At 51.1% G+C, this 24671-nt stretch overlaps 2 protein-coding genes and 1 long non-coding RNA gene across 5 annotated transcripts in view; 1 reads left to right on the top strand and 2 right to left on the bottom strand.

Annotated features, from left to right (window-relative positions):
- Window positions 1–844: 844 nt before the first annotated feature.
- On the bottom strand, window positions 845–19256 carry CCDC134 (coiled-coil domain containing 134). 2 transcript variants are annotated; one of them, XM_060656214.3, is made up of 7 exons: window positions 19096–19256; window positions 17144–17262; window positions 16151–16272; window positions 15880–15964; window positions 13442–13623; window positions 13077–13148; window positions 845–4872 (listed from the first exon to the last, which is right to left on the bottom strand). In XM_060656214.3, the coding sequence occupies exons 2-7, from the start codon at window positions 17244–17246 to the stop codon at window positions 4747–4749; spliced, it is 690 nt and encodes a 229-aa protein (XP_060512197.1). In that variant the 5' UTR covers window positions 17247–17262; window positions 19096–19256; the 3' UTR covers window positions 845–4746. The 2 variants fall into 2 exon arrangements, with proteins under 2 accessions (XP_060512197.1, XP_060512198.1); XM_060656215.3 differs by lacking the exon at window positions 19096–19256 and adding an exon at window positions 18772–19079.
- A 507-nt stretch (window positions 19257–19763) lies between these two features.
- LOC132693660 (uncharacterized) lies at window positions 19764–22273 on the top strand. The gene is made up of 3 exons (XR_009616918.3): window positions 19764–20612; window positions 20759–21003; window positions 22164–22273. It is a non-coding gene; the product is annotated as an uncharacterized LOC132693660 (long non-coding RNA).
- MEI1 (meiotic double-stranded break formation protein 1) overlaps window positions 20656–24671 on the bottom strand; it is a 79023-nt gene continuing 75007 nt past the window's right edge. For both annotated transcript variants that reach the window (XM_060656217.3, XM_060656218.3), the window contains 5 exons: window positions 23981–24062; window positions 23408–23514; window positions 21974–22105; window positions 21675–21784; window positions 20656–20845 (listed from right to left, as the gene is read on the bottom strand). In XM_060656217.3, coding sequence (XP_060512200.2) covers window positions 20800–20845; window positions 21675–21784; window positions 21974–22105; window positions 23408–23514; window positions 23981–24062 — 477 coding nt within the window. In that variant the 3' untranslated portion in view covers window positions 20656–20799. The remainder of the gene's footprint in view (window positions 20846–21674; window positions 21785–21973; window positions 22106–23407; window positions 23515–23980; window positions 24063–24671) is intronic.

Below are 24671 nucleotides of genomic sequence, written 5' to 3'. Positions count from 1 at the left end.
CAATGAGCACATTACGTCATCTTCCCAGCTGCTCCCCCGCCCAGCCTGCCTAGGAGAGCGGGTAGAATCAAACCTGGCCCCCAGCACTGGGGCCCGGAGGAGTCTCGATCATTCAAGTCGCGTTCCTAGCAAGCCCCTTGCAAAGGCGGAAATGGAGGTTCGCCGTGGGCCGTGAACTGTCCCAAGTGCAGAGTGCATTTTACAACCTCTGTGCCTTTGCACCTGCCGCGACCAAGCGCTTTACTCCGACGGTCTCACCCTGGGTCCCTCCGAACCTCCTGCAGACTTTTAAAGCAATGCTAGAGCCCGAGACCCACCACAGGCCTCCTAAGGTGTGACCCAGGCTTGAGCGTTTTGGCCGTGAAGCAGGGATTCTGACGTGCAGCCCGCCCACAAGTTCCCACTGCCCCACCTTGCAGCTGGTCTCCATGTAAACAAATGTGCAGACCAGTAGGAATTTATCCTATGGAATAAAAGTTATGAGTGCTCAAAGTGCGCAAATATATAAGTTCAGAGACGTAACTGGGGCAAATATTGGGAAGCCCAATAAAGGACTGGATGAATAAATTACATCCACACAATGGAATGAAATATCATTAAAGGTCATGTGCATAAATGCCTATTGACAAATGCTCTGACAATATATTGTTAAAAAGGAAAAGTATGTTAACAGAGCTGTCGCTTTTGAGGTAAAGAGGAGAGCACGTAGTAGCCTGTGTGGAGGCAGACACATGGATCCACTAGGCAATGTGACCTTGGCCTAACTGCTCTAAGCCTCCCATTTTGTCATCTCTAAAATGCAGGGAAAAGTGTCCTCTCAGTTTTGAAGATTAGAGATCATGTGCACATTCACTTGACAACATTTATTGAACATTTCTGACAGGCAAAAAAAGGCAGTTCCTGCCCTCTCAGAGCTTCCAGTCTAGTGAAGAGAACAGACATTAAACAAAAATAGAAAGCAGGTAAGGTACAGGTAATCAATGGAGAGTAAAGGGGGTGATGAAACTAACAAAGGACCTAACTTAGGTTGTCAGTTAAAGGACTCTGACATTTAAGATGAAACCTAAAATTTTGAGGAATCATGTCTAGTGTAGCCAGGGGAACAGATGATATAGACAAAGGCCCTGAGGCAGGAGGAGTTGCCAGCAGCCAGCCCTTGGCATAAGGCCTGGCATATAGTATGTGCCCGTACAAAGCAGCTACTGCAATTGAAAAAATAGGGATCTATGTGCTCACATGAAGGGCAAAAGGCTGGAAGGCCCAACAGCTGAGTTGTCAGTCATGATTATGGGAGTGGTTGGACTTAGGGTGAATTTTATTTTCTTCTTGGTGTTTCAGTATTGTTTAAATTACTTCTTATAATGAACATGTATAACATAAGAAAAAAGTGACTTATTTTGGGGGGAAAAAAGGACAAGAATGTTTCTTCATTGTTTACATGCAGAAGAGTTTATACGCAGACTACACCTACCAGTGTCACCCTGAAACAGAAAACTAAACCCTGATGCCCTGCCCTGGACCAGGCATGGAGTTGGGCAGTGCCACCTTGGACTGCACCTCTCACAGGGCTCCCCCCACTGAGGGGTGACTGTCTCCGGACTACCATACCTCAGTTTGGTCCAGTGGTCTCCCAACCCAAAGCCCGAGTATCGCCCTGCAGAGGGCAACCTAAGCAGCAGGTCGGGCACAGTACCTCCCACTCTGCGCTGTCCCCACAACTCCCTACTGGATCTGCCTAGAAGCGGTGGGGCCTAACAAAGTGGCCTGAGGGAGCACAAATGAAGGCTCAGGAGAAACTGCAGAAAAAATGTGGCTGCACTGCACCCAGCGAAACACTGGCATTGTCCCTATGGCCCTGGATCCCACCTAATTGAACATCTCTCCCCGTGGGCACCTTGCCCTGGCTGGGAGAACAGAGACTGGCTCTCAAGAGTGGACCAGTCTTAGACAAGTCACTCCTCAGGACCTGGGTTCTTCATCTGGAAAGGGAGGGACTAGACAACCATATATGCAGAGATCTACCACAGACTGGGCAACTACTACAGGTCATAGGAGAGAATGTTGCACATGCTTTTTCACTGAGTGCCTTTGATGCCTCCCCTTTTAGGCCTCTGCTCGCAGTGCCTTGTCACCTTCTCCCTCCTCCCCCAATCTTTCAGGATTTGTCACTTCCTCCAGCATTACGCAAGAACATGTACCCCACGGTTTGACACAAAGATCAGGCTGGCTTGGGGATGGGAAATTACAAGTTTGGTTTTGGATAAGCTGAAACCTAAGGACTGAGGATTATCAGTGGCAAGAGGGAAGGTGTCATCAGCTTTGGGGTCTCAGAGGATAAAGGTGCCAAGCAGAAAAGAGCAGAGAGGAGAGACGAAGCTAAAACTCTTCATTTAAGGGGTGGGGAAGGAAAGAGGAATCAGGAAGAGACAAAGCAGATTGAGACTAAGGGCAGAGAACCAGGACAACATAGCAGCCCAGAAGCCTGGAAGGATCATCTCAAGGAGCTTCCAACAGCATCTCTCTGAGGGCAGTGACTGGGGACAGCAGAGGAAGATGTAGGGCTTGGATAAGGAGGGACAAGTGCTGTGGACCAAGGAGATTTTGTCCCCGGGGGTCATGTGGTAATGTCTGGAGACTGCTACTAGCATCTGGTAGGCAGAGGCTAAGAATGCTGCTAAATCTCCTACACACACAGGTCAGCCATCCTCATATACACAACAAAGAACTATCTGGCCTTAAATGTAAATAGTGCCACTGCTGAGAAATCCTGCCTCAGAGGACACAGGGGAGCTAGCTCCCAGACTCTCCAGGGGTGCCTGAGATTGAACTAGGAAGCTCAGCAGACAGGAACAACATCCTAGACCATGCTGAAAACACCAGTGAAGACATCACTGTTGCCACCACTGGGCACCCTTGGTGTTGGTCTGGCCACTAGAACCCCCCACCCCCGACCCCCTACCTCTGGTCCCAGTGGCCACTACCTTCACCGGCAGAACTCCCACACAGGCTGGTGCATCTGGTTGATGGCACTTTGCTCCTGGGACTGAATCCTAGCTGTAAGGAAGCTGGACAAACACATGCCCTTGGGCCTCGAGGTGAGAGGGCTCTGTCTGCAGTAAGACTTGAGGGGGAATCCCAGGAACAAGTAACGACAATCAGCAACGGCATCAAAGGGAAGGAGAGGGGGAGAGCAGAGTGGTTCTGCCTGTTTCTTTGAAGGTGTCAGATGGGAAAACCTGGGCCCCTCTGAGGATGAAGAGGAAGGAATCGACCAAGATGAAGAGGCGAAAGGTGTAGAAGGAAGAGCCTAGGAGGATGGGGGGTGCCAGATGGGACAGAGGTGAAGATAGGGAAGACTGGGTCCTTCTCTTCGGCTGTGTAAACAGGGATGCTCAGCAAACCTATGGGATGGTGAAGAACCATGAGAGAAGGGCATCTGTCACTGAGAAACCAGGCTCCAGCCTCAGAGAAGCAGTTTAGGGCTGGGGAGGGTTCAGACATTATCAAATTTGCCAGTGAAGCTACAGGACAGGGACAGGCTGGGCCAGGATCACTCGGCAAGTCTGAGGGGCTGAGACAAGACTCAGGTCTCTCTTGGGCTCTGTCAGTGGTGGGGGACTAGGGGGTTCTGGGATGGTCATGTGTCCCTCCTCTTTTAAGGGGCAGACCTGGCTTGGCCAGGTCAAAGAGACTAAAGTAGAATTCCCACCAGAGCTTTTCCCTCTTCTGCCTGGGAGGGGCATTATTACAGGGTAGCTGCCCATTCAGGGCCTAATTCCCCTGTAGCTTCCCTGCTCTACAGCCACTGGTCTCTACTATGGGGAGCTCAGTCTCACCAATCCAGCTTGCAGCAGCTCTGCCTTTACAAAGCACAGCCTCCTGTAGAGCTACAGCCTGTCTCCCAACAGCCCCTACCCACAGGCCAAGGATCTCCTAGAGTTGCCTGGAGGACAAGTTGACTCTACCCTGCACCTGCTCATGGACCATCCCAGATGTCAGAGGACAGAGATCATGTTGCTCTAAGGTCTTTGGCTAAACACCCTCCCGGGACACTTCTTCATGAAGGATGGTGCTGAGAAGGGGAAGAGAAGGCCTAAGCCAAGCCCCTGCTTCGCTGCCCTGCTAGGGCCTGGGGCTCCTCCTGATGAGGTGGGAACATCCTCTAAGGTAGTTTCTACATCTGTGGGGACCTCTGGTACCCCCCCCCCCCCCACCTCCAGGCCCCTACCCTGTGAAAGGGCTCACAGCTCCCAGGGGCCCAAATCAGCCTCGGTTAGCCCAGAGGGCTTGCTGGCTTCTCCTGTGTCTCTGCAGGGGGCTGGGACCTGTGCTGAGCAGCTCAGTGCCACAGTGGGGCCATCAGTAGGCATGGCACTTCCACAAGTGGCTCAGAGCCTGATTCTGCTGCCTCCTCATGAAGGGTGGCAGCTGGCTGGTCAGCGGTCCTAACTCAAAGGGAGGGTCCAGTCCAGGATCCTTCCAGCCTCCCCTAGCATCTCAACATGGTTTGATCTGCAGCATGGCATCCTCTGAAGGCCTCCTTGGCACCCACTCCAGGAAGGCCCCAGGAAGGAAATCCAGCCCTCTGTGGCCCAGTCACTTCAGTTAGGGCGCAAAGCCAGCTTCAGGGGGCTGAGCAAAGGCCACCTCCCCTTTCACAGAGCTGGCTCTCACCACCAGTAGATGCCTCTGTCTCTTCCTCCGGACTGGTCTCCTCCTGGCCCCTTGAGCCCTGGGCCACTCCTGCTATAACTCAGACTGGGATCTCGAGATCCGGGGGCCTTTTCGCATCTCTTTCCGCTTCTCCTCTTTCTTCCTGCGTTTCTCCTCCTCCCTCAGGGCCTTCTGGAAAGGGTCAGTGCTGGAAATGAACTGAGAGAAAAACAGAACAGTCTGGTTTAGTCTGTGGGGAGCAAAGAGTTTGTCTGAGGCTAGGCTGCTGTGGGCTTGCAGCAGCAGGAAGATCGCCTAGACACAGGCCCTGCCCTCAAGGAGCCCGCAGACTCTTTCGAGATAGTTCAATGAGCTTGGGGAAAACTGCTTAGAGGGTCTTGAAAAACAACCAGGAGCTCACCAAGCAGACAGGATGAGGGAAGAAAAGGACATTCCAGGAAGAGGGACAGGTGCTAAGGTGTGAACCTGCATGGGGCATTTGAGAAACCATAAGCAGACTTCTCTCAGGGTGAGGGGACTGAGTGCCCAAGACAACCGCAGACCCCCCCAGGGCCCTGGCTGCTATACCCCTGAGGAGGAGAGGGCAACCAGTGAGAGCAAGAGACCGCAGGCATCCTGCTGCTTGTGAAGAAGCTGCAGAGAAGCCCAGGCAAAGGAGTGCATGGGAAGCAGAGGGCCAGAGGTCAAACTGGCAGACCCTGAAAAAGAGGTGGAGGAGATCGTGGTGCCCAGGCTCACGGCTTCCACGGTGCGGGGATGGTGGTGCTTGATGAGGTGACAAGAACCCAGAACGAGCCAGGGTGGAGGAGGAGGACTTCAGTGGACGCATTTCTCGACTGCGATTCCCAGGGCCTTTGCTCTTCTCCCTCTGCCCTCTCCAGACTGGCTCATCTAAACTCATGGCTTCTGTTAGGTATGTATGTCAGTTTCCCCTCATACCTGCATCTCCACGTCTAAATGCCACTAGGATGTCCCAAATGTGCCCCAAGCTTGGCATGGCTCCATCTTCGCAAAAACCCAGTCCTCTTGCTACGTCCCCGTCCTCGTCCTCGTGAAGAGTGAGGCCCCGGCCCCCACCCCTCTCCCTCCTTGGCCAAGGCCTGGCTCGTTTTAACTCCTAAGTGTCTCTCAAACTCATCTCCTCCTCTCCGTCTCCCCTATGGCTACCCTCATCACCACCCCTGCCTCTCTCCCAATGACTCGGAGCCTCCCAGTGCTCTCCACGCCCACTGTGGTGCCTCTCAAGACCTTCTCCTCACTGCAGTGAGTTCTTTCCAAAATGCAAATCTGACCATGTCACACTCCTGCTTAAACCCTTCTATGACTGCATTATTCTCAGGATAAAATTCCACATGCTCCATGTGCAGGCCCGCTCTGCCCACCTCTGTGTTCCTCCCTCACACTCCCTGTTTTGGGCTCTCAGGTTCCCTGTTCCCTTCCACCCCCAGGCCTCTGCATGTGCTGTGAAGGCCCAGAATGCTCTTTCCAGCCCCTGCCACCTTTGCCACATTAGCTCCTGCTCAGCGGTCGCCATCCTGGGGGACCTGCCCTGAATCCCGCCTGGCTCCTCCATTTCCTTCTCAGGGCTTCTCCCTCATGATCACACGCTTCGTGCCTGTCGCCCCCACCGGAAAACATTCTCCGTGAGGACAGGAGGATCCCGTGTTGTTCACGAGTCCCTAGCACAAGACCTGCCTGGCTTATAGAGGGCACTCGGTATGTATTTTTTAAATGAACAAGTGAATCATGTTAGCATATGAAATACCATAATAGTACCCCAAACTCATGTTAACTATGCTGTGAAATATGCCTGCTTTATTTGTTCTTAGGACAAATGGGTGATCAAGGCAGACATTAAAAACAAACTAGAAGCTCTACCTTGTGCAGAAATCTACTTGCCATGTTAGGCTGAACTATGAGAGTCTGGAAGGTGGGGTGAAATCAGAGAAGTGTGGCCCAGGGAGGGTAGATGATATACTTAAGTCACACAGCAAGTGGGAGGCACAACTGGGACGAGCCCCCAGGCCTCCCACCTCCCCGACCAGTGTTCCCCCTACCGCACTCTGCCTCCTGTTGCTAGGAGTTAATTCTCATCCTCTTGGGAGGGATGAGGAGCTGACCTCCCAGGTCACAGAGGACCCCATACCCTCTGGCTCTGGCTGGGGTACAGCAAGTCAGAAGATCTGGGCCTTCCAACCCCAGCTGGCTTAGCCTCACCAGGAGGGCCCACACCTAGCTGGGTCAGAAGAGAAACACTGACTCTCCCTTTCTCAGACCCCTTCCCCACTAGGCCTAACTAATGCCTACTTTAAATTCCTGATGCTAACCTCCAGCGGGCCCTCCATGCTGCCTGGCAATCCAGGATGTCTTCCTGGTCTGCTCCCTCAGCCGCTCTCCTAGGCACACCTTCTCTAGCCCCCCGACCCTCCTCCCCTCCCCCACAGACCATGACCTGGCTATTTCAAGAACAGAAGAAAATTCCACAAGCCCCCACCTCCACTCCCACCAACCCAGCCGCCTCTGTGGCAACCTGTTCTTCCAGACAAGATGGACTCTTCCCCCAGGCGCCAGATCTTCTCCCCTGCCTTCCTTCCTCAGGATGGGGCTCCAGCAACTCTTCTGCCCCTGCACCATCAATTCTTCCTCCCTAATGGGCTGTCCCCATCAACATGCCAACATGCCTAGTCTCTCCCATCTGACTAAAATTTCCCCTGGAATCCACACCCCCTCCAGCTATGTTCCCATTGGTCTGTTCCTTTTGGAAAGAAAGCTCTTTGAAGGTAGTCTGCTTTTGCTGCGTCTACTTCCTTGCCTCTCATTCTCAAAATCCAACCTTTGTCCCCACTGCTCCACTCAAACAGCTTATATTATGATCTCTGATGGCCAGTGTCCATCTTGCTAAACCCACTGGCCAGTTCTCAGGCCTCACACTACTTGGCCTTCCAGCAGATTCTATGAGCCGCTCACTCCCTTTGCTGCACTTTTCTCATAGGGTCTCAGAAATTATCCTCTCTGGGTTTCTACTCTCACACTGTCATTCTGGGGCTTCTTTGCTAGTTCCTCCCGATCCTCCCTCCTCTACCAGTAGGCACGTCCCCGGATGCAGCCCTCTATCTGCCCTGACACTCTACCTGCCCCGGGGTGGTGGAACATGACCTGTGCCACGGCTCTCCACACCTTCCTTCATAGGCATGACTCACATTGGCAGTCCCAGCTTCAACCTGAAATCTAGAGTCCTATTTCCAATCGCCTCCTTGACATCTTCATTCAGATGCTCACCAGGTCCAGAAACAAAGTCTTGATTCCCCTATCCAGGCCTCAAACTTGTCCCACCACAGTGTGCCCATTTTACAAAATGGCAGCCCCATTCTTGCATGTATGCAGGCCAAAAGTCTTCTAGTCCTTCTTACTACATCCCTCTCATGTCACATCTGCTTCCTTAGCTAATCTTATTGGCTCTACCTTCTAAACAACCAGAATCTCACCATCCTCAAAGTTGTCACCCTGATTTTGGTTTAAGCCACTATTAACTCCCAAATGGACCAGCACAGCCGCCTCCTCATCAGTGTCTTTGTTCCCACCCTGGCCCCCTAGACTACTCTCCACAACAGAGGATCAACAGCCAGGTTGATCCTCTACAGGGGGAAGTCAGAGCCTATCACCCTGTTCTCCACGTGTCTCAGAGTAAATGTCAAAGGCCTGGAGAAGACCCCCAAGGGTCTTGTGATCTGGCCTACTCTGACCTTTTCTTCTCACATTTCCCCTTCCCCCTCCAAATATGCTTCCAACTCAAGGCCTGTGCACTGCAGCTCCTTCAGCATGGAATGTTCTTCCTCTAGATACAAGACTCACTCTCTCACCTTGTTCAGGTCTTTTCAGTAAGACCTTCTGCATCTAAGTCACACGAAATAGCAGTTGTACTCCCACTTCATCCCTGATTCCTTAAGCACATTCCCCTGCTTTTTTCTCCATAGCCTTGTCACCACCTCCCATTATTATATGCTTTTTATTGACTGTATCTTCCAACTAGAATGGCACTCCCAGGAGAGCAGGGCTACTCTGCTTCTCTAGCAGCTGGGATTCAGTAGATGCTCACCAAATGATAAATAAATGCATGTGCTATGCCTCCGAGGCTCTGTGCAAGCCAGTGCCTTGGCCTAGAGGGTCTTCTCCAGGCCAGTCCACCCAGCAGCTCTTACTCATCCCAGAGCCTCCACCACCTACCTGCTGAAGCAGGGTCAGGTCCCCTCTTAGGGTTCCACAGCTCAACACACTTCCCTCCTCCACTGGTGCAGTGATCATGCTAGATTGGGACTGTTTCCCTGCCACCTTCCCCAACAGACTGTGAGCAGGGAGAGGGCCAGCTCCCTCTGGACAGGGGCAGTGGCCAGCATACAGCCTGACACCAGTTGACTCTAGTTATGGGTACATAAGAAGTACTTATGTACAGAACACTCACTAGCACAGAGAGTGCATGAAGGGAGCTGAGCAAGCCTGGGCTGCTGGTGGGACAGGTCCATGCTGGATGCTAAAAAGCGAGTAAAATCTTGAGACCATCCCTAGCCAATGAGAAGTAAGGAAAGCATGTTGCTGGTATGGTTACTTCCAAGCAGAGTACATTGTGACAAAGCCAAACTCAATCTATCCTAGCACCCATTCTCTCTGGTCTATGCTCTCTCTCACCCTCCTCCCATGTCAGAGGCCTTCGTGACCTGCAGGGCCAGGAGAGCCAGCCTCACAGCAATAAAGCATGTGGGTGCCCCTCCCGGGGAAAGGCAATTTGCCATGGCCTTGAGAGTCCTTCTGTATTCTTGCTGGGTATGCCCTGACTATTCTTACACTGGCCATTTATCAGGGTTGTGATTATAGCAAGCAACCTCGAGGGATGTTACGTGACGAGGTGACAGCAACCCTAGTCGGGAAACCCTTACCTCCCATTCTGCTGCCTGAAGCAAAGCCACTGGTTCAAAGGGGCTCTTGATTCAGAGGTTCCCCTAAATACTCAGGCCTGGCTCACTGATCGTTCACCTAAATTAAGAGCTAATGGTACTGTGCAAAAGAGTTAGCATAGCTGGCCCGACTGCTATCCTTTGAAAGGCCTGTTTCTAGGGCTGTATCTTGGCTGGTGTCTGGGAACTTGGATTTTGGGACGACTCCCACCAAGTGATAAGAGTGACTCACTGAGCCTAAACTGTGCAAACAATAGAGTTTATGCTGAACCCCTTGCTTTCGTCCTGGGACTCTGGAATTATGGAATGCACTGGGCAGAGGGAGCTTAAGTGACCAGCTCCCAATACAAACTCTAGGCACTGAGTCTTTAACGGGCCTCCTCTCAGGACAACTTTTCACATGTCACATCTTGTTGCTGTGGAAATTAAGTATGTCCTGGGTGCTTCCATTGGGAGAGGATTCTTGGAGGTTTGTGCCTGGTTTCCCTCAAACTTTACCCCAAGAGCCTTTTCCCTTTCCTGATTTCGCTTTGCATTCTTTTGCTATAATCAACTACAGCCATGAGCACAACTGTACACTGATTCCCGTGATTCTTCCTAGCGAATCATCAAATCCAGGGGTGCTTTTGGGAATCCTAGACACTGTTGTGCATTGGCGGTGACAGCCATCCAGCCCCAGTGATAATGCCATCAAGGCCAGTCAGACAATGGTCTGAATTAAAAGCCACCACCCTTGCCTAGATAATATTCCTAACACCGTGCATGTCTTATTTCTAGTGACCGTTGTCAGCGTCCTAGCTGTCCATATCAGAAGACTGGCAGATCAAAGGCAGCCATTCCTCTTTGGAGCCATGAAGTATGGAAACAAACTATGGTTGACAACTGAACAGTCCGGGTCACTTGTTTAGATGCCCATCTTAAGGCCCATTCTCTGATGACACCAACCAGAATCAAAACGCTGATCAAGCCTATAGTGCCCAGTTAACTGGTTTCACCATCTAAATACATCATTGTACTAGATGTGGCATTGTACTTGCCACCATGGACGGGCATGAAGCAGAGGACTCTGTATTTCTGGCTTGACTGCCTAGAGTCCCTGGTTGAAATGGTATGACGTGAAATCATTAGGATAATGACCATTTGGCCAAGTATGCTCCCTGCCAAGTCCCCCTACAGTGGCCCAAGATGGAAGGTATGATGGGTCTCTGAAAATGACAAATGCCCTTGTCCCATTCACATCTGACCCTTCTGGATGAAAGAAAGCTCCAGGTGAGAGTAGAGGAGGACTGGAGGAAAAGTGGAATTCTATCTAGGTCCTGGGATGTGCCACACCGATTTTGTAGCAATAATCTTAGCATCTGGGGAGGGAACAACTAATCCTCTTGGTCTCTTCGATCTAGCACCGCCACTTGGCAAACAATCCTAGGATCTGTCCAAGCCAAGTGGCAGTTGCAGCTGATAATGTGATTGGCTGTTGGGTGTGTCATCTCAGCCCTGTGAAAGGAAAACTCACAGGGATGTGGTTAGTAGTAAACTACTCTGCTGTGCCTGATGCCATCAAAAGCAGCTCCCTAAGTGACCCTGTGCAGGCACAAAGGCCAATACAACCTGTTTTAATCTGACAGATACAAATCCATCTGCTGCTCCTGATGCCTGAGTGGCCTTGGGTTATGCCACATAGGGCAAATGAGGCTGCAGTCCCATAGTGACACTGCTCTCAGGGCTCAGAGAAACAATATAACAGTGGCTCAAACCATGTCGTGACAGATGGGAGACAGTGGGCCATGAAATGTGTCTTCACTGGGGATGAGGGCTGCTCTGGGTCCATCTATTGCTCCCTGTAATTGTTGACAATGACATCAAAGATCAATAGGTCAGTCTAAACTCTTGTGTGGGTGGTCATGGGTAACAGATTGGCCTTAGACTATTCTGACTGTCTAATATAAACCCTGCTGGTGGGGCGCCTGGGTGGCTCGGTCAGTTAAGCGTCCGACTTCGGCTCAGGTCATGATCTCGCGGTTCGTGAGTTTGAGCCCCGCATCGGACTCTGTGCTGACAGCTCAAGCCTGGAACCTGCTTCGGATTCTGTCTCTCCCTCTCTCTCTGCCCCTCCCCTGCTCACGCTCTCTCTCTCTCCCTCTCTCTCAAAAATAAACATTCAACAACAACAACAACAACAACAACAACAACAAAAGCCTACTGGCCCACCCAGGACTTGGCTGAGTCTGCAAGCTGGGGGGCTGAGATCAACACTGCAGGTTGGCCTCATCCTGCTGCTTAGAGTCCTGTTGATGGTAGCCAGAATCAAATGGCAATATGAGACATTTGGTCTAGGACACATTTGGTCCTGGCCTCTACTGATCAATCAGACTGAATAGCACATTCACGTGGAAATTTAAGTTAAGCCAAAACACACAGGGTTGACAGGTAAACTGTGGGGGAGGCAATCAACCACGGCCCTGAGCATCCTGCACGTTCTCACTGGGTACAACAAGAAAGCAAAGCCCTGACCTCTCTGTATCTGGGTATTATTTGTCAGGACTGCTTGCAGAGAACCACCTGGAAGGGTGACAGGATGACCGCCCCTCAAAAAGCAGGTTTGCCGCTATTTACTACAAAGGCTGTGAATATCCCAAACTCGCTATTCCTCACCTTCATGCAAAGCCACTGCATGTGCAGCATCTGCCTGGGCCCCTCTGTATCACTGTGGATGACTTGAACATGGGGAACCCACACGGCCAGGCCAACAGGCCCGATATTGCTTTTGCTATAATGAACTCTGATGCCTCTGACCTGTCAGTATCCATGAAACAGTAGGCTAAAATCCTAGACCCCTCACGGACCCCTCACGGACTAAAATCCTAGACCCCTCACGGACCCTGACACCCCTCCCTACACCAGAGGAGAGCCTATGATTTGACAAGTCCAGTCCTCCAGGCTTTCCTGCCCCTGATGCACTGCCCTGCCACCTGATTCCCTCCTCCCTTCTACTCTGCATGTCCCCATCTGTGGTCCTACCCTGTAGCCTTCAGCCCTCAGAGCCCACCTCAGTCCCCTAGGTTGAAAGCATATGCAGGAACGTGAGACAGAAGCCTGGCTGAGTGCTCAAAGGCTCAAGGGTAGAGAAGCACGGCCTGACCTTGCCTAGCAGCCACCTGATGTGAGATGCCTACTATACATCAGGATGGGTGTGTTCATAGGCTCTGACTATCCCCCACAGCCGGGGTCCATACCCCATGATAAGACAGGGAGCCTGAGGCTAAGACAGGGGCAGTGGCTTGCCCAAAGGCACCAATGAGCAAATAAAGGTATGTGGATCCAGACTCAAGCCATGTCTGGTTCCAAGTCAAAGGCTTTCATGCTCCACCCCAGGTATCCCATCCCCAGTATGACCTGGCTTCCCATGACCCCGCAGAGGCAGAGCAAACATGGCCATAGGCCCCAGCAGCTTACCTCTGGGCGGTCTGCTTTAAATGGGTTCTGGAAGTCAGAGTCTTTTTCGCTGATCCCCAGCTCCTGGGCCATCTGCGGATGAGGAGAAGTTAGTCATCCTCTGCCTCTCCTGACTCCTTACCCGCGGCTACTCCCTCCACAGTGGGACTCAGGCCCAAGGCTTAGGCAGACGTGAAACAGGTGATGACCCCTAGGGACCCAGGTCAGCACAGAACCCCTTGAGACTGCATCTCAAGGTACCCTGAGGCTTATCACAGAAACCACAACCAAGGGCTGACATTCAGGCCTAACTGAAGGCAGATGCAAGGTTCGTGGTGCACCACCAGGCAGAGGGCTCCTGAACCTCCTCTGCCCCCAGTCCTTACCAGGCTAAGGATGGGCGAGTGGGGTCCTTGGTCAAAGACGCCCGACTGGTTGCAGAAGCTGATGCCCCAGCGGATGAGAAGATTCCAATTGGAATTGTGGTCAAAGTAGTGGTGCACAATCCTCGGGAAGCGCAGCACCACGTCACCGAAGAAGGCTGTGTTCTCCACTACTTGGGAGAAAGCTGGCAAGAGGATCCTGATGAGTGGCCAAGACAGATGCCCTTCTCCTGCCCACCTGGCCAGCCCCAGACACCCTTCAGAGAATGGAAGCCCACTAAGCCTACTAGTCAGAGAAGGGAACTGTGCCCACTATCCATAGGGGCTGACCACATGTGTAGTGTATGCTAAGGGCTTTATGACCCCCAGAACACTGAATCCTCAAAACCACCTTTAGAAGGAGATGTGGCTGCTGTTCCCATTTTACAGATGGGAAACAGAGGCTCGGGTGGCTATATCTCATAGCTTAGAAAACTCATTTGTTTTAAGGACCAGAGAGGTGGGTACCATTTCGCACATGAAGACATGTATCGCATGAGGCTTGGCTGGGTCAGACCTCCCCAACTTGGCCTCCAAACATCCAGAGCCAGGCCCCAGTGTTAACACAGAGCTGCAGTGTATGTGAGGAGTCAGGTTTGTTAGGATGACCAGGGAACACATTAGGGTTTGTTTTGGTTTTCTTAATATCTTCCAATTTTATTTTAAATATCTTTTTGTTTGTTTGTTTGTTTGTTTGTTTGTTTTAGAAAGAGAGAGCATGTGCAAGCAGGGGAGAGGGGCAGAGAAGGGAGAGGGGATGGGGAGAGAGGGAGTGAGAGGGAGAGAGAGAGAAGGGGAGAGAGAAGGGGAGAAAGAAGGGGAGACAGGGAGAAAGGGGGAGAGAGGAGAGAGATAAGGGGAGAGAGAAGGGGAGAAAGAAGGGGAGACAGGGAGAGAGGGGGAGAGAGAAGTGGAGAGAAGAGGAGAGAGGGAGAAGGGGGGGAGGGGGGGAGGGAGAGAAGGGGGAGAGGGAGGGAGGAAGGGAGGAGGGGTGTGAGAGAGAGAGAGAGAGAGAGAGAGAGAGAGAGAGAGAGAATCTTAAGCAGGCTCCATGCTCAGTGCAGAGCCTGACATGGAGCTCAATCCCACAACCCTGGGATCGTGACCAAAATCAAGAGCCGGATGCTCAACTGACTGAGCCCCCCCCGCCAATTTTATTTTAAATGCTTCTGAGGTTCTTATATTAAAATAACTTTAGACTTCCATCATGCATCATAAAACTCCTACACTCGGCTTCCTCTAATGTTATCATCTTACATAAGCATTGTACAATTATCTAAATAAGGAAATTAACGTTGATACTAATCAACAGACCTTATCTGAGTTTCACTAACTTTCTCACTAATATCCTTCCTCTGGTCAACAGATCAGTTCAGACTAACTTAGTGTGTCCACCATGGCGGCAGGTCCCCCCAACCTAGACTATCATGAAAAATAACTATATACCCAGCCCTGCCAGAAGTCCCTGTTTGAGCCACCCCTGCAGATAAGACCCAGGCAGGCCTCACCAGCACTGGCCAGCCCACACAGAGAAAAGCAGACTCCTCCAAAGACATGCCAAGTTGGGTCTAAGACTAGTGGAGCAGGGACCTCTGGACCTCAGAACAATCTTGAACCTCAAAGAACTCGGGAGTTAGCTTGGTTTACAGGTTTGCAAGAGCAAAACACTTGTCCTCTTTTACCTGGAAAATGAAGGCAACAGTGCCTTCCTCAGAGTTATAGTGGAGATTTGAGATGATATTTATAAAGTGCCCACCATTTGATATATAAGTTCTATTTCCATCCTCTCTCAGACAGTATAATCTAATGTTTTATCGTTAGAATATAATCAGTTAACAGGGGGTGGGAAGGCAATTACCACTGGAGAAAAAGTCTTAGAAAAGGGGATGAAGGGACACAGAAACATTCCGTTCTCTCTTATTTATCTGTTTTCCCCACCTTGTCTCAAAAAGGATTTAAGGGGACTGAGGCTTTAAAACAGTAGAAAAGAGCGCTGTTAACTGCCCCCACTGGCAAGTCCCTTCAATAGGTCTGTTCTGTGTTTCTCCTATAAATGGGAACAACGCTTGCCTTCTCTACCAGAATGGTCAGGGTGATAGAAAAGGCAAGGGCCCCTGAGGTGGGGCTGTGGGCAGAGGCTCCCCGCCCCGTTTCCCCTGCCCCAAGCACGGTACAGTACAAAGGACTATATCCATGTCAGGGGCCCAGAAACTGGCTCTGGAGCCTGGAAATGCCCAGAGAAATATGAATGAAGTGTCCATACACCCATGGGGACCACTTGGAAGGTTTCATAAGAGGATACTTCCAGAGGGAAAAAGAGTGAGGAGAAAAGGAGGAAAGGAGCAGCGAGAGAAGATCAAGGTGGTGGGAAGGAGGAAAGAGCAAGACTGGGAAGATCATACCATCCTTCAGTTTCTCGTCCTGGGGGAAGGGCCCATCTGGGAGCACATCGGCAGCAATGAGCACTGTCCGCGAGTCCTCCAGCACCTGAGGGAACCCACCCAGGCTGAGTGGCTCTGCAGAGCCCTTCACAGACGGCCCTATTTATTTAAAATCTATCTCAAATCTGTGTAGTTCCCCCTCGTTAAATAGCAGCCCCTCAGGGAACTCCTACCCATCTATCAGTGCCCAGACCAAAGACCTGGTGGTGAGCTGTCCCATGCCCACACGCACCTTAAAGAGCCCCTTGAGCATTACGTCAAGGATCTTATACTGCTGGTGGACATCATTCAGCTGTGCCAGGTTTTTCAGTGCCAAGAGCTGCTCCCGCCGCTTCACCTCAAACATCTTCTTATCTGGGTGGCATTAAGTCAAGGGGCCGGCCTGGACAATCCAGTGGTCCCAATCCAGAGGGCCCATTCCCGAACAGCAAGTATCTGCAAGGGCCATAGATGCCCATGGCTGAGACGCTCCCCCTGCCCCCACTCCCAAAGAAGAAACAAACTGAGAAGCAGAGGCATCCTGAAAGGTATCATTTGTCCATTTCACTGAGGAGTCTACATCCAACGCCCTGAACACAACCCTCAGGACCTAGCTCCTAACCTCCCCTCCTCATGATCTTCCCATCATCCACTGCAACCATTCACTATTCCCAGAACCTCCACTCCTCTGCTCCCGCTGTACACTTTGCCTGGGATGCCCCCCCCCCACTCTTCTCCATGAATTTCTATTCTTTCATGACCCAGTTCAAAAGCCACAGCGCAGTATTTCTCCCTGCCCCTCTTCCCCCACCATGTTTCATTAAAGGGCTAACCACAAAGTATAGTGAGAGGCCTGTGAATTCCTCAAAACCAGGGATGACTGGTCCTGATTCTTCTTGTGTCCCCAAGGTCTGGCCCAGAGTAGGTAGCCCCTGTATGCCAGGGCCTCCACCCTGGGTCTCCACCCAGGGTCTCACCCACAAGATGCAAAGCACATGTACAATCCTCAGAGCCCTCATGGCTCTGAGAAGTATGTTTTGCCTTCTCCATTTAACATGTGGAAAAACTGAGGACCAGAAGAAAATTGACTTGATCAAGGCTTGATTAGAGCACCTCACCTTTTCTCCCCTATTCCCATAGGCTGAGTCTGCTCCATCTCTGGAATCCAAGGGGGTGTGGGTACAGACTTTATTTACAGACCCCTCAGAAACAGCTCATTAACCCCACCTCCAACCCCAAAGGATACAGATCTCTAGGCTTGGGTCCAAGGAGGTCCTCAGGGTGCCTGTAACTCCTGTCCCAGACAATAGCATGACAAAGACGAAGGCCAGGAACCGAAGAAGGTCCATATCCAAGATCCTAGAGCTAGGAAAGTAACCCAGAGAGAGGAGGTGAGATCCAGAGCTTGGTTATATAAAATAAAGAGTGCAGGTGAACAGCAACTTCCCAACTTGATATAGCCTCCAAATACCAAGAACCCAGCTTTGGGAGGCCCCGGAGCCCCATCCCCAGCCCAGGGCCTGGGACCAACCAGACACACAATAAACACTGTGGGATGGTAGGAGGTAGGAGAAAAGATAATATTGGCAATAAAGGAATGCTTAGAGCACAGGGGTTGGTGTCTAGAGCTCTGGGCTGGAGCCCTGGCTCTGCCTCTGTCTGTGGGCCCTGGGGCAAATAGCTTAGCCTCTGGAACGTCAGCTTTCTCACCTGTAAAAGAGATAAGGAAGTCACCTCCTTGCTCTAGGGAAAAAGGACTGGGTAAGGCATCACGCCTGGGGAAAGTGGGGGCTGGCCAGTATCATTCCATTTCAGCACCCCTCATCCTGGACCCCAAGAAGGTTATCTGGTTAAGGAAGTCCAGGCAGTCAGGGGGGATGTGAAACTTCGAGTTTCCCCTCCTTCTCTGACTTCTGTCGTTAGAACAAAAGAAGTCGGGGGGGGGGGGGGGGGGCGGGGTGCTGGGGAACCTGGTTGGCTCAGTCAGTGGAGCATGCGACCCTTGATCTCAAGGTTTACGTTTGACCCCCACGTTGGGAGTAGAGATTACTTAAAAATAAAACCTAAAAAAAAAAAAAAGAAAAGAAGAAGGGATGCAGGCAGGAATGGAGGCAGCACAATCTTGGATAAGCAGGCTGCCATTCATTCACTTGGAACCACAGGCACCACAAGTAACACCTATTTCTATTCAGGCACCATTCCTTAATTATTTTTTGAGTACGACGTTCAAGGCACTGTGTTAGACCTGGGAATACAGCAGTGCCTACCTACGGCAGACAAAAATTACTGCATTTCATGGTACTTATGTCCCTAGTAGGGGAAACAGAAAATCGATAAACTTGTAAAACAAGCACAGAAGGATGAGGGAGTTGGTGGGGTGCAATATTAAACACAGTGGTCAGAGGAGGCCTCACACTGATGACAGTTGATCAGTTTTACCAATGTGGAAACCAAGGCACAGAAAAGCCAGATGACTGCCCAAAGTCACTCAGCTATTCCCAGGCTAAACCAAGAGTCTAAATGAGCATAGGCTACCTCAAAGATGCCACTGGTTTATCAGGACGCCTGCTCCAGGGGACAGATGCTCAGTTATTGAGCTGGCAGAGGTCATTCAGAGAACCGCCCCCACCCTACGAAGACCGGACACCTGAAGCCTAAAGAATGGGAAGGAGTAGTCCAACTTCACCCAGAACCTGCCTTCCAACGCCACGCTCTAGACTCAAGGGAACCAGACCCGGACTAGGGCAGAACTTTGGGGCCAGGGTATCAGACAGCCGGTAATGACTGAAGCCGGAGAGAAGTGGGAAAGGAAAACCGAAAAAGCAGAATGCGTGGGGGCGGATCCTGCTTTTTTCCACTGTTATTCCCACTTACCCAGCCTCTCAATTCTCCTCCTCGCACCGTGCATTCCCAGACCTCTTCCAGGTTGGGTATGCGACTCTGAACACATTCTGCAAGGATGGCGTGGCGGTGGCGGGCTCTGAGACGGCTACGCGGGCTCGCGGACCCGGCTTGCTGCCCCGAGCCTTGTGGGGCTCCCGGAGGAGAGAACGAGTCCTTCCAACGAGACGCATTCGGGGCCGCGAATCTCACCCTCTACCCCCAGCAACCGGTTTGGGGGTCCTTGGTCCCCACCTACCCCACGCCCTGCCCTCGCCACCTGGAGCCTGCCTGCGCGGGACCCCTGTCCCCACCTACCAGGCCGGGAGGTGCGGGAAGGGAAGTGCGGATAGGACGTCAGCGTGCAGCCCGGCTCCAGGGTCCTCGGGGTGAACACCGAAGACGCGAAACCCCACACTTGGCGCTAGCAGCCGCTCAAGGATCCCCGCGCGCCGCCCCGCCCACCGCGCCGCTTCCGGCCAATGAGCGCGGGCCGCGACAACCGCTCCGTTGACTTCACTTCCGGCCCCGCCCCGCCGGGCTCCCGCGCGGGTCCTCAGCGCGGTTAGCTGGAGTCCGGTCCCGCCAAGCTTGTCCCGGGGCGCGATCGTTCGGCGTTCTGTCACGGTCAGATTGGAGGAAGTTAAGTCTGTGTGGGGTCTGTGCCTGACTTACAGGGCGCGTCAGCGGACTGAGGCCCTGACCCCTGCCGTCTGCGTGACCTTCCAGGCGCCCTGACCGAAACTTTTCATAAGCTGACAGTGGTTTTTTTTTTTTTTTTTTTAACGTTTATTTATTTTTGAGACAGAGACAGAGCATGAGCGGGGGAGGTCACAGAGAGAGGGAGACACAGAATCCGAAACAGGCTCCAGGCTCTGAGCTGTCAGCACAGAGCCCGATGCGGGCTCGAACCCACAGACCGTGAGATCATGACCTGAGCCGAAGTCGGACGCTTAACCAACCAAGCCACCCAGGCGCCCCTGACAGTGTTTTTTAAATCATAGTTGGCAGGATCAGTTTGGTGGGTCACGGACTAACAGTGTTTTTTGTTTGGTTTGGTTTGGTTTTTTTAAGCCTGTAGGGGCACCTGGCTGGCTCAGTAGGGGAGGAGCATGGGACTTTTGATACCAGGGTTGTGAGTTCAAGCCCCTCTTTGGGTGTGGAGATTACTAAAATAAATAAACTTTATTAAAAAAAAAAAAAAAAAGAAGAAGAAGAAGAAACCTACAGTGTCTGCAGTTCATTAGGGCAGAGTTCATACCAGTTTTGTGCAGGGTCCACACAGCCAAACCCAAGGGGTAAGGGTGGGCTGTCCACTTACGGGCACCCGGATTGGGGACGGCAGGCAAGAGGCACGGTGGGCTGAGCTGGGAACAGGAAGCAGGCACAACGGTGGAGAGCAGACATTAAAAGAACCGCACACGTGGGGATAAAGATACAAGCTCTGGGAAGGGCCCACAGAAAGAAACAAGGGACCTCCTTTAGCCAGGGACGGGCTGAGCTGGAACAGTTCCCCCGAGCTAGCAAGGCAGAGAAGGATTTCACCTGCTCAGCGTCCTGGCCTCAAAATTGTACCTCTCTCCAGCTCCATGTGAGGTGAGGCTGCCTCTTGGAGCACTTGGATCACACCGGTACCAAACATGGACTTTCTCTGCACTTCTGGCCCCGTGGATGGCCTGCGAGTGGCATTTTCTGGGTACAACTGAGGCATCCAGCTGGTGCTCCTTACATGTTAGCAGAACACATCCCACTCACTGTCCCTGAGGAAGCCATCCATTCCTTACCGAAGCAATCCACTATCCTACTGGCAGAGTTATCAGCTCCAGGGAGCCAAGGTAAATTGAGAGTGAAGTGTTTTTTGGAGAGCCCACAGAGACATGTGAGTGTATCATTTTATTTCCTGATTCCACTTCAACAATAGAGTGAACGGCTACAATTGTCCATTTCTCCAACAATTCTGCCCTGACTTTTTCTTCTCCAGGTCACAGTTCTCTCCGTTTCTGGGCCTTCGAGTCATGAGGATCAGTCTCTGATGTGGGACAGGGATACAGCCACCCCTCCCAGGCAACTGGCAGCAAAACATGAGAGGAGAACAGCAGAAAGGTGGAGCCAACCGTGGGAGAACCACACTTCTAGAGCCCAAAAAGGGCAAAAACAGTCACACAAGAACAGAAGAGCTCTTAAGAATAGTGGGCTGGATTCTAAAACTGGGACCCAAACACCTGGGTAGGTAGTTGCTATTCAACAGGGAACATTCCATGCACAAGGGAAAGAGGAGAAAAGAGGAGAGAGAAAAAGGAGGAGAAAGAAGAAAGCCAAGGAGGTAGCCAGTGGGGGTGGGGAGGAAGTACCACCAAACAACACACAGACTGAAGTGTCTCTGGAGCACCACAACCACCCCCAAAGGGCCTCTAGTTACTGCCCACAGCCCCAGGCTTTCTCGGGGACATGTCAGTCACACAACACCCCCCATGTTGGGCTGAGGGAAGCACCCGTATCTGGGTTTGGGCAACTTTCTCCAAAGCTTTTGGGGAAGGACTAGCTCCTTCCTGAGTTTGGTGATACGGCTTTGGAGATAAACAGGGGTCAAATCCTGATGCTATTACTGTGTGATCCTGGGCATGTCATGTAACCTCTCTGGTCTAAGTTATAGCTATATTAACATCCCTGGCTTCTGTGGGGACTAGACACAATACATGTAACGTGCCTGGCCCTTGGTGGGAACTTAGAACAGAGTACGTCATTGTCGTTGCTATCACTATTAATTATTCTCACTGACCCACATGCTTTAAAGTACAGGGCTGTAGACAGTGCACCCCTCTGAAGCATGATGCCACAGCCTCCCATAGCCTGGATGACCTTGCCCAGGCCAAGCTCCCAGATGCAGGAAAGGATACAGCATGTCCAGGGGCGGCTCGGCTGAGGAGGTGCTGGGGGAGAGGCCCTCCAAGGAGACGTGCAAGGTCTGGGCCGTGCTCTCATCAGCCAGGAGGCCCATGCTCTGGACCTGGGGCAAGAAGAGGGCAGGGGAGACAGGCCTTCTCAGTGCCTACTCCATCAGATCCTCTCTACCCTCCACCCTCTGTACTCCTGACCTCCCTCTAGCTGCTGTGGCCAGAGGGCTCATCCTCCACAAAGAAGATGGCGTGGAGGGTCGAGCCTTACAGAGGCTCCGTGGCATCCCCTTCCAACCCACCTGCAGGAAGAAGCCACGCAGAGCCTGGAGTGTGGTATTCGACAGGGTAGAGAGGTCAGCCAAAGCTGCGCCTTGCAGAACATGACCCACCTCCTCACGAGAAAGGACACTGCTGCTCTGGAACCGCACAAACTAGGCCAGGGAGAGAAGCCGCAAACACACAGTGATTTGGTATCTCCTTCATTCACAGACATTTCCCGTGTCCCTGCTGTGATTGGCACTGGGCTGGGGGCACAGATCTGAAGCCCACAGAACCCTGCCTTCAGGAGCTCAGAGTTGGTGGGTCCAGGAGAAGTGGAATAAATGAGGCAGAGTATGAAACCCTGAGAGGGTTGGTCCTGCTGACCTCTTCAGTACCCTTCCCCTCACCCCTTGGCCTTGTACCTCATGCTCATGGTCAAAATGGACTATGGTGGTTACCCAAACACACTGCCAGGTGCTCGTACCCCTGCTATTTTCACTTCACTACTTGGAATACTTTTCCTCCTCTTTGCCTAATAATCCTTCAAGCCTCAGCTAAAATGTTACCTTCCTGCTGAATGTTCTTTCATTTTATTAAAGAAATACAGGCATTAATTGAGTGCTTACTACACTCTTACTCACCTCTCCCTCCCAGCTCTGGCAGAAATAATTACAGTGGACCCTTACACCACACGAGAGTGAAATGCATGGGTCCACTTATACACAGATTATTTTCGATAAATACTGTACTGTACTTATGATTTTCTTAATAGCATTTTCTTTTTCTAGTTTATTGTAAGAATACGGTATTCAGTACATATAACATACAAAATATGTGTTTACTGACTGTTTATGTTATCAGTAAGGCTTCCAGTCAACAGTGGGCTATTAGTAGCTAGTTTTGGGGGAGTCAAAAGTTATATTCGGATTTCCAACTGCTCAGGGACCAACATAACCCCCACATTATTCAAGGGTCAACTGTACTCTTCTCTGTGTTCCCACACCAACCACTGATTTATTGATTGATCTGCTTTACTATCATTCACAGGCTCACTGCTTTGTTGTTTATTCAGTGGGCACTTACCACAAGCTAGGTTCTTAGCATATCTTCTACTCTGCCACTAATAACGTCATATTTTAACTATTAGTTTCCTGTCTATCTCCTTCTCAAGACTGAGAGACCCTTAAAGGGCAGAGCATTTGGCTCAGTAACACCTTTGGTCCCTAGCATAGGATCTGGGTGCGGCAGGTAGGCCCCAGCCAATGATTCATGATTCGTATGCAAATAAATTAGGAGTATCTGGGTCTTTTGGGGTGAGAAGATGTGGGTGTTTAGAGGAATTCTCTGAGCAGGCCTCTTGTAGGGTGAAGACCCACCCAGCCCCTCTACCTTCTACCCCTCTACCTGGTCTCCTCAGGACCACCCAGCTCATCACATTCTTCAGACCACAAGACCATCCATTAAGTACTTACCAGGGTCATGAGCCTCAAGATCTCAGGTCTGAGGAAGGAACTCTCTCCAGCATCCAGGAGGGTAAACAGCAAAAACCGATTCCAGGGCTGGGAGACCACATGGAATGCTACAGGAAACACCAGTCACTCTAGGCTGTTACTGCTACTTTTCCATAGACCATGGAGCATTGCTGAAGAGGACTTTCTCTGATTGGCTCAAACAGGGGTTGCCCAGCTAGAGGCAGGGCATTGGACAAACTGACCTGAACGCAGGAAGTTTCTTTCTTCCCTGGGCTTCTATCCACCTATGCTACCTGGCCCAGGGAAACCACATATCCCACTATTGTGGGAAGCAGGCATAGGAAGGGCTCTGCCATTTAAGAGCTTTTGACCTTGGTTGGGCAGGTTCCTTGATCTCTCTGAACTACAATGTCCTCATCTGTATAATGGGCATGGCAATGCCCTTGTAGTATTATGAAAAGAATTAAACAAAATGAGTGTGAGTCAAAGAACAGAGGTTGGAAGTCTGGGACAGGAGGGTGGCAGGGGCTGGCTGCCCCTATGAGAACATCAGAAAATAGGGAGGGTTTCTACCGATGTCTGGGCTCCGGGCATGCAGGTAATCAAGCAAGGCTTCCAGGCAGGCAACACAGGCATAGGACAACAGAGGGTCCTTCTGCAAACAAACAAACAAAACCCCACAGAAGTTAATGTCAGGTTTTGCTACCAATGAGTTTTGGTGTCAATCAAGAAAAAAACATCTGGTTTTCAGAATAATTTGGATTTCAGAATTTCAGATATGGGATTGTAGCCCTGTAGATAATCAAGGAATGTTCGTTGGTTTCATGTCTAACACACACACAGAGCAGAGCACAGTGCTTATACTGATGATTCACCTATGTTCTACCTACATTCAAGAGGCTGTTTCAGAAAAGGAGATAAGCCCTGGGCCCCATTAAGAGATTCATAGATTACAGACTCTGTAAGAACCTCACAGTTTATCTACGCCAGTAAGTTTCAACCTTTTTTTAAAGCAGAACTTTTCATCAAACAAAATTTTATGCTCTAATAAGCATGCCAAAAGATCTCATTGTCATCAGTCATTAGGGAAATGCAAATGAAAACTACCACTACACACCCACCAACAGCTAAAATTAAAAAGACTGACGATACCATGTGGGTTAGAATGTAGAGCAACTAGAACTCTCATATAGTTCTGGTGGGAAAGTAAACGATGCAACCATTTGGAAAACAATTTGATGGTTTCTTATAAAGTAAATATGTA

The sequence above is a fragment of the Panthera onca genome, chromosome B4, assembly GCF_046562875.1.
Source record: "Panthera onca isolate mPanOnc1 chromosome B4, mPanOnc1 haplotype 2, whole genome shotgun sequence".
Taxonomy (NCBI): Eukaryota; Metazoa; Chordata; class Mammalia; order Carnivora; family Felidae; genus Panthera; species Panthera onca.
Note: the sequence above shows the minus strand (reverse complement) of the source record. Positions and strands in the feature narration are given on the sequence as shown.